The sequence below is a fragment of the Myotis brandtii genome, unplaced genomic scaffold (genome assembly GCF_000412655.1).
Source record: "Myotis brandtii unplaced genomic scaffold, ASM41265v1 scaffold120, whole genome shotgun sequence".
Lineage (NCBI taxonomy): Eukaryota > Metazoa > Chordata > Mammalia > Chiroptera > Vespertilionidae > Myotis > Myotis brandtii.
The window spans coordinates 2,543,513-2,553,200 of record NW_005354174.1 but is presented as its reverse complement, the minus strand read 5'-3'; the positions used below and the strand labels follow the sequence as shown (position 1 = coordinate 2,553,200).

Genomic DNA, 9,688 nt, shown 5'->3' with positions numbered 1-9,688 from the left:
GGTTAGGGGCGATCAGGCCAGCAGGGGAGCAGTTAGGGACAATCATGAAGGCAGGCACGCAAGCGGTTAGGAGCCAGTGGTCCCGGATTGCGAGAGGCAGTCGGACATCCCCCGAGGAGTCCCGGATTGGAGAGGGTGCAGGCCGGGCTGAGGGACCCCCCCACATACACACCCGTGCACGAATTTCCTGCACCGGGCCTCTAGTAGATAAATAAAAATCAATAAAAACATATCCTCCGGTGAGAATTAAAAAAATACAACTTGCAGTCTTTTATTTATTTATTTATTTTAAAATATGTTTTTATTTATTTCAGAGAGGGTAGGAGAGGGAGGGAGAGGGAGGTAGAAATATCAATGATGAGAGAGAATCATTGATCAGCTGCCTTCTGCACATCACCTGGGTTGTGGGTAGAGCCCACAACCCAGGCATGTGCCCTGACTAGGAATTGAACCCTGACTTCCTGGTTCATAGGTGAACATTCAACCTTTGAGCAACACTGGCTGGGCTGGGATATTTTTAAAGTGATGAATTTAATCTGTGTATGTTTGTTTTAATTATTGGCATATATGGTCTGTTTGGACTTGTTTTTGTCATTGTCACAAATTAGATACTCTTCTCATTTTATACAGTATTTGTTTTTATTTTCCTTTATATTTACCACTTTATTTTTTTACATTTCTTGTATCTCAGCCAATTAGGGGGATCATTGCTTTCTTCTTATAGAATATTCTTTAGAATTTTTTTTCTCTAGCATTTAGATTTGGTAGTAAACTCATTTATTGCTCGCTATTAATTCTAAATTGGCTATTTTATCTCAAATTCTAATTCGTGACCTTACTCTTACTCCTTCCCCACTTTTTTAGTGACAGTGTTTTTGCTTATCTTGCATTGGTTATGAATAACTAACTGAATGAACATTTAGAAGTATACTGAGAGAAAATGAGAAATGGGATTTTTCAAGCTGTACTTTTACAAGTTATTCTTTCCCCCCATGAAAATAAAATATGTTTTTACACAAAGGAACATAAAATGATATTTTACATATTGAAGGTGAGAGATGAAGAGACCTTCCCCTAAATCTGTCAGACTCTCAAAAATGGAATTTCTAAAATGTCTTCCAGGTTGTATCTTTGAACAATTTGGGTTTTTACTTAAAATTTTATCTAATTAAAAATTCGATCTGGAGCGGTGGCCATTTTCAACAAGTAGAAGACTGTGATAAGTTTAATGTATTTTACACTTCACTTCACAATTAAGTTGAGGAACAGTTTAGGCCAGAAGTGTATACCCTTATAAGCTGCTAAGCCATTCTTAGGAGATTTATTTAGACTTTGAATGCTTTTAAATTATATCCTAACTTGGAGTTTTAATTTGTTGAATTCTCCAAGATTTTGAAAGTTCAAAAAGATTCAAATAATTTTTTTCATATATTCTCCTTCAAATAATGAATTTTCCAAGAACACATTCTTAAACTGTCACAACCATGTGCTAGATACGATCTGGCTCTCAGAGTCAGATGATCTGATAGTCACTTCTGATATTGTGCAGGGTGTTTGAATTATCTTTGGCTTTATATCCCTGCACAGGTGAAAGCCTCACTAGTCAAGATATATTACTCTTCACCTAGATTATTTGTTAAATTTCCAAAATAAATTGCAATTTCTTAATCTTAACAGTTTTAAGGAAATCTGCAGTTTATTTTGGCGTAGTCTGTGACTGAATGTACTAAATAAGCAGTTAAGGATACACACTTCTGAAAGCAAGAAAGGTATAATATTCAAGTTGGCTGCCTTTTATGAAAAACAGTGTGTTTTATTGAGAAAGCTACCTTAATATGTTTGTGAGTAAATAGAATCATTTGGATAGATAATTTTCTTAAGAGGAAGTATGTTCATTTTATTTTAGAACACTGGCCAAGAAAATTAGAATCAAGAGTTGCACTCATCTTATTTGCTTTTCCTTTTCATCTTGTTAAATTCTCCAGTAATTCTTATATTACTGGGGGAGTTGCTGTTTTCATTTTACTTTTAAATGGTTTTTGTGTTGCTTTGAGGAACTCAGTAATTTAGTTTCACATTGTTTTTGCATTACAAATGTAGCTAATGTTTAAAATGAATGGAGTATTATAGTCTTAGCACTGGACATACAGCCTACAAAGAACCTTTGTGAGCTGATTTTAGCACTATTTTCTAATGATTTCTTCTAGAAACAAACAACCCCCCCTCCATGCGTATTTTAATATCAACCTTTGCTTTTGAATGCTTCGGCTGTGTTTAAAATCTGCAAGTTACAGCCTTTTAAAGCATTTCTTTTATGTAGATATCTCTTCACAATGAAAATTATATTTAATATTTGAGTTATGCTTCTTTCCTATTTCTGTCTTCTCATCCCATCCACAGACCTATAGAGTTTATTTCAACAACTTAATCTCAGTACATGCCATTAAAATTAATATTACAACACTTTCACTACAAAGTAAGCTCCACTGATATCAGGAAGATATGCTAGATTCCTGTTTGAGGATATTTCAATCCTTTAAACAGGCTAGGAATACTTTGGATTTATTCCCACATACAGGAGTCTGACTGATAATTTTTTTTTCAGATTTCCAAAATGAATGCTACTGCATTCAACTGTGAAAAGTGGCTCTCCTTGAAAATGATTGCTTCATCTTACCCTAGCTACATAGATAGGCTAGAGCCCTTTTACCCCATAATAACTTTTTAACAAATTGTCCTTTTAGTACTTTTCAGAATGTTTGGATTGATGCTAAATAATTCATTTTTGTTATCCAGCATAACAAACTAAGATTTTTCTGATTCTGTGGATGCTTCTGTGGAAACCAGTTATGTGGTTCATGTACGGTGTGGAAATATGGAAAATTGTGACATTCATAAAAAGAATGTGGATAAACTAACATTAAGTGCCTGGTATGTGCCAGTCACTGTGCAGGGCAATTATATATAATTTCTCTAGAAGTAGATAATTAAATTACCGAGAGTACCCCAAATCAAAACACACACACACACACACACACACCATTTAAGAATGACATGAACATTTACAAATGAAGTCAAATACAAAGGCTTAAACTACTTCCCCAAGTCATGCAGCTATTATGTATGTGATGGTGATAGGATTCTTTTTAGCTCCAAGAAATAAAACTTTCAGTTGAGAAGGAGAACAGAATTAGAATAGGGTAGGGCGCCGCCCACCACACCATCCCCTGCTCTCTTGCTGGTTAACATTCATAATAAAAGATGGTTTCAGGTCTCTGACACCTGTCTATCTCGCTTCTTAGTGGAAGGGTGGGGGTGCTCGCACGAAACCCCTTCCCCACAGGCTCCTGCCTGGAACTCAAGACAGCTGTGGCCTCAATCCGGTTGTCACGGCGAGGCCCTCAGAGGCCTGTCCCATGGGTCCCTCCAGACTCCTCCCTCCCCACTCCCTGCCCCACCTCTGAGCTTTCAGGGTTGTGGTGCTGGAGCCCTAGGATGAAGGCCCTACATGGAGCCAGCCTTTTCTTTTTTCCACATTTTGGTGCTCTGGCCCTTGGCCTCGCTTTCTTGTAGAGCCAGACTCTGGGCCTTTTCCCCTTGAAACACCTTTGTTTCCTAGCCTCCAAGCCTCTTGTTTTTGCACATGTCTTCATTAGCTGTTGTTTTTAAAAAAATATTTTTAATTGATTTCAGAGAGGAAGGGAGAGGGAAGATAGAAACATCAATGATTAGAGAGAATCATTGATTGGCCCCTCCTGCACGCTCCGCCCCTGGGGATTGAACCCACAACCTGGGCAGGTGCTTTGACTGGGAATTGAACCGTGATCTGCTTCATTGGTCAACACTCAACCACTGAGCCACACCTGGTCGGGCCCCGTTAGCTCTTTTGGTCCATTTCCTCAGCTGAAAATGAACCTTGAGCAGGATCTTGGTTCCATATGCTTTGAAAGCGCCCCTGAATGGCCTTTCAAAGCAGCAGCTCTTCAGAACTCAGCAGCTCTCACTTGCCCTCTGACGAAAGCCCCTACACCCTCCTGGTCCCTGGTCCCTTCCCCTGAGGAACATGCCTAATTGGGCTACAGGCTGGGCCTGGGCCTTCTGGAGGTCAAGCTCCTAACCAGCTCCGATCCCTCCCCTGTGATCCCACCACCTCCAGGCCCGCCTTCCTCCCACAGTGCCCTGAGATGCACCTAATCATCGACTTCCCACGCCTGCCTGAGGAGCCCCGCACGGCCTCTGGAGGACTTTTTCACATATGTACATCTTAAGAGATATCAAGTAGGCGTAACATGTTCTCAAAAAATTAGGGTTGGCACGTAGAAGAATTTTGAGTCAGAGATTTTGCTGGTTTTGGCACGCACTCACAAAAAGGTTGCCCACCCCTGACCTAGTTAAAAGGTTGCTTGCCCTGCTATGGCCTCAAATCAACCAAGACATATTGGCAGCTTTGTGGAACCAAGTTTTCCTGTTTCCCTATAAAATTGCTCCTTTTATGATGATGAAAATGATACTGGGTATGATGAACATAACCTGTAGTCAGTCACTGTTGCAGTTTGAAGACACGTGTAGTAAAGTACTTAGGATATTTCCTGGATAAAAGATAGTCTGGCTTGCCGAAACCGGTTTGGCTCAGTGGATAGAGCGTCGGCCTGCGGACTGAAAGGTTCCAGGTTCGATTCCGGTCAAGGGCATGTACCTGGGTTGCGGGCACATCCCCAGTAGGAGGTGTGCAGGAGGCAGCTGATCGATGTTTCTCTCTCATCGATGTTTCTAACTCTCTATCTCTCTCCCTTCCTCTCTGTAAAAAATCAATAAAATATATTTAAAAAAAAAAAAAAGATAGTCTGGCTTACACAGTTAAGTCTAGTCCAGCAGATCTAGGTATAGATCCCACATTTCAGTGTCTGATTCTCAGCTTTTTAGCTTATAAATTTGAAGCAATAAGCATATATCTCAATGGATTCCAGAGGATGGAATTATTCTAACCAAATTCACAAACCAGAACACCAATTTATTATTATTACCAAGAAAAATATTACTCTCCTGTGATCTGGTTCCCCTTGTTTGTACTAATCAGCATTGTATTAGTCTGCTAGGGCTACCATAACAGAATACCATCGACTAGTTGAATTAAACAACAGAAATTTATTTTCTCAGAGTTTTGGAGTCTGGAGGTCCAAAATTGATGTACTGACAGGGTTGATTTCTGATGAGGCCTTCCTTTCTGGCTTGTAGACAGCTGTTTCTTGTGTACTCACATGGCTTTTCTTCTGTGTGCATGCAGAGAGAGAGGTATCTGGTGTCTTTTCACCTCTTTTTATTTTTTTTAAAATATATTTTATTGATTTTTTTACAGAGAGGAAGGGAGAGGGATAGAGAGTTAGAAACATCGATGAGAGAGAAACATCGATCAGCTGCCTCCTGCACGTCCCCTACTGGGGATGTGCCCGCAACCAAGGTACATGCCCTTGACCGGAATCGAACCCAGGACCCTTCAGTCCGCAGGCCGACGCTCTATCCACTGAGCCAAACCAGTCAGGGCCTCTTTATATTTTTTTATTGATTTTTTTTTTTTATGAGAGAGAGAAACATCGATCTGCATTCCACTTATTTATGCATTCATTGATCAATTCTTGTATGTGCTCTGCCTGGGGATCAAGCCCACAACCTTGGTATATCGGGATGATGCTCTTATAAATTCACCAGTACTATTGAATTAGGGCCCCACCGGTATGATCTCATTTAACTTTACTCCAAGTACAAAAACAGTAAGCACATTGTTCAGTTGGCATGTGTAGTGTTACTCCCATGTTACTGTATTCAGTTTTATTTAGTCATAGGGGCAGAGCAGAATTGTGTCATGTATCACTGGATTTTATTTTGCTTTATTAGCTCCTCAAGAGTTATTGATCTATGAAATGGCAGAGAATGGAAAAAATTGTGACCAGAGACGTGTAGCAATGAACAAGGAACAAAATGGAAACTGAAAGCTCAGGTCCGTTGCTGGGCAAGAACAATGAAGGCAGTGGTTCTCAACCTTCCTAATGCCGCGACCCTTTAATACAGTTCCTCATGTTGTGGTGACCCCCAACCATAAAATTATTTTCGTTGCTACTTCATACCTGTAATTTTGCTACTGTTATGAATCGTAATGTAAATATCTGATATGCAGGATGTATTTTCAGGGGTCGCGACCCAGAGGTTGAGAACCGCTGATTACAGGTTTAAATAATATTTTTTTCATTAGAATAAAATAGAAATATATTTATTATCTTGTTAATAAAATGATATTCTATATCATAATACAAGATTCTTATATATCTTATATAAGATTAATTATATATTTTTTACTCTTCATAGTAATTATGGGTCAAGGCCTAAAAAGTGATGCTAAATTGCCCTTCATAGGAGTGGGATAATTTAGTATTCCAGTACAAAAGAGAAACTTGTGTCCTGACAATAATTGCATAGAGCAGAAGCACCCAGCCCATTGTCACAGTGTGAACCACATTGTTTTTTTTGAGGTTTATATGCAGTCCTTCAAATGTGGGATGAATTTTGATAGTGATTGGAAAAAGCGAGCATTTTGTTTAATTTCTGCACTCATGTTTTTCAGACCCCTCTTCAATGAACGAAAAGAAGAAGAGGGATCGGGAAGAAAGGCAGAATATTGTCCTGTGGAGACAGCCACTCATTACCTTGCAGTATTTTTCTCTGGAAATCCTAGTAATCTTGAAGGACTGGACCTCAAAGTAAAGAGTCTTCCATTACCTTTTACATAAACCTTACTTAGTAATTTTAGAAATTTTCAGCTATCTCCTACTCCCTGCCACCTGCTTTAGCAAGGGAATTAATTAAATTTAGAATGTTATGGGAACATGTTTATTTTCCTTTCTGTAGTTTGAAGAAAATAGGTTAAGAGAACATACTGCTATTTGCTCACTGGATTATTTACAGTTGACCACTGTCTCATGTTGAATCTTTTATGCAAAGCAGAATCCTGAAAAGGAGATTTTTTCCTTCTTCTGGGCTTTACTTTCAGAAGAAAGGCCTATGTACATTGGATACACTTACTCTGTAGTAGGACAAGGTTCGGGATACGTGGCTGTTACTGATAGTTTGAGCCAATGAGAACGGAAATGTATTCTATTTTTAAATTTAGTGTGTCTAAGCCCTATTTCAGATATCATAAAGAGCAAGTTGAACTTTTACATGCCTTATCATTTTTTGGCTTGCCTTTCCAAGTTATTATCTGTAATATTATCCTGCATTTTTATTGTACTTACAGTTTATAAAGCATTTTGTAACATTTTTTAGTTCATTTGAACCTTAAAGCAACTTCATAAAGAAGGTAAAACAAGTGTATGATTATTATTATTTTAAAAACGAGAAACAGAATCAGATTGGTTAAGTGTCTTACTCAAAGTGTAATATTTAAGGGACTTGAGACTCTGATCAAAGTCTTCTGACTTGAAGGCCAATACTCTTTCCATTATATTATAACTAGGGGCCCAGTGCACAAATTCATGCACCTTAGAAGGAACTGTGGGCCACAAGGTTGTGGTGGGCAGGGGTGGGTCTCAGCCCATCCTCCACACCCCTGCTTAGCCCCTCCTCTATGCTCCTGCCCAGCCCCTCCCACCACGGCCCCCTGGTCCACTGTCTGCCGGCAGCCCCGCTCCTGCCGCTCCCACGCGCTAACAACACCAGCCCGCTTGCACCCACTGCTGGCACCGGCCCCAGGCCCCAATCACTCTGCGCTGTCGGCAGGTGCGAGCAGTGGCTGCTGCCCGATCGCCCCTCAGGAGCAGGGGGAAGTGGAGAAGCCCTGAGGGGCGATCAGGGCCAGCAACCGCCGCTTGCACCCGCTGATGTTGCCGAGCGATTGGGGCCGGCACTGGCCACCAGCAGCGGGTTCAAGTGCTGGCTCTAGTGCTGGCAGCGGGTGTGAGCGCCAGGCAGGACCATGGCGCGTGGGAGCAAAGAATTTTCAGTAACCACCAGAGGCTCTCCCCAATGACAGCGACCAGTACCCCACCTTGGTCTGGTGCCCCTGCTCACCTGTTCCACCATCCTACTGTGGCTGATGCCCGCCATGTTCCATGCTCTGCTGCCTCCTGCCGACGCCCGCCATGTTCCGTGCGCACCCCAGTTGTCAGCGCATGTCACAGCACCGGTTCAGTTCTGCCATTCCGTCTATTTACATGTTAGCCTTTTATTATATAGGATGCTTCTCCCAATTAGAAGTCTGGTGTAAACAAGATCAGTCTTTAGATAAGGGAACTAAATTGAGTTCTATATCCATGTATCTTCCCTTGACCTCCTTCTGTACCCCAAGAGACCATAGTGTTTAAGGACAAAAGAGCTTATCACAGAAATAATTGATTCTGTAGGTGAGCTAAATAACCTAAGTGCTTCAACAAGAAGTTATCTTGAGAATGCTGAAACTTGAAAATGAAACTGAAATATTTTATTTTTTTAAATATGTTTTTTAAGATTATGGCATCGTCAAAACATTGTGGTGTCTTGTTTACTGCTGCTTGCTGTGCTTATAGCTACGTATTATGTGGAAGGAGCACATCAACAGGTAAGAGGTTCAGCAACTCTGCTTCTCTTCTTGAACCTTTGTTAACCCCAAACAGTTTCAAAGTGGGTTTGTTGTGGATTTCATAGAATTTCTACCCTTAACATTAGGTTTGTTTGTTTGTTTGTTTTTATCTCATAATTGGTTTCTTAATGTACTTTTAAGGCCACATATTTAAAATACTCTTGTGGCAGTTCATGGCTGCTCAGCATTTACATTTGGTATATATCATCCCTTTTTAGCTTCAAGGATTTAAATGTAACTTTCCTGACGGTATTTAGTCAAAGCAGCATGAATCCTTTACTCACTATCAAAGTCTTCCTAGTTTCTTTAACACATTCCTGTGATCCATCCAAACAGATATATTCATCCTAGGTTGAAGTTTAGGTTTTATATATATATATGGAAGTTCATTTGCCTGTAGTAAGTACAATATGACTGAAGGGAAAGTAGGACATTTTGTTAATAACTTTTGTTAAAAAGCAAAACATTAATGTATTCGAATACGATATGGTTCTAAAATGATATTTCATATTTTAAAGCAGTTTACCTCTAATCTCAGAAAAGTTTTTATAATTTTAAACACAGTAAAAAATATTTTACAGAAATCTGTGTGCTATTAGAATTTGCAGGGAACTGGCTTGATGAATTTATTTGTCAGTGTGAGAATCGACTGTATTTTGGCATTCTTCCAGCAAGTCCATCCATATCCCAGGGGACTTCATTTTGCTCTTGTTTGAAAAGCATCTTGGTCTTAAATATACAAAAAATATTTTATTCTCACTTTTTTACTTGGGTAAATAAGAATATAGTATTCTATTCACAAATATTATGTAAATAACTGCCCCTCTCTTACCACTGTATATTATGCTTTCTTAAAGTTTTTGTAACTTTTAAATATCTTGAAAATTTTTATTCTTATAGTTTACCTTATTAGTAACTAGCATTTTTCCTATAAATATTATTGCAGTCGTAGGATTTATTTATTTATTTATTTATTTTTAAATATATTCCACTGATTTTTTACAGAGAGGAAAGGAGAGAGACAGAGAGTCAGAAACATCGATGAGAGAGAAACATCGATCAGCCGCCTCCTGCCCAACC

General features: G+C 39.5%; 1 protein-coding gene across 2 annotated transcripts in view; it reads left to right on the top strand.

Annotated features, from left to right (window-relative positions):
- VMP1 (vacuole membrane protein 1) overlaps window positions 1-9,688 on the top strand; it is a 99,420-nt gene that overhangs the window by 10,325 nt on the left and 79,407 nt on the right. For both annotated transcript variants that reach the window (XM_014531802.1, XM_014531799.1), the window contains exons 2-4: window positions 5,893-5,984; window positions 6,610-6,752; window positions 8,497-8,587. In XM_014531802.1, coding sequence (XP_014387288.1) covers window positions 5,919-5,984; window positions 6,610-6,752; window positions 8,497-8,587 — 300 coding nt within the window. In that variant the 5' untranslated portion in view covers window positions 5,893-5,918. The remainder of the gene's footprint in view (window positions 1-5,892; window positions 5,985-6,609; window positions 6,753-8,496; window positions 8,588-9,688) is intronic.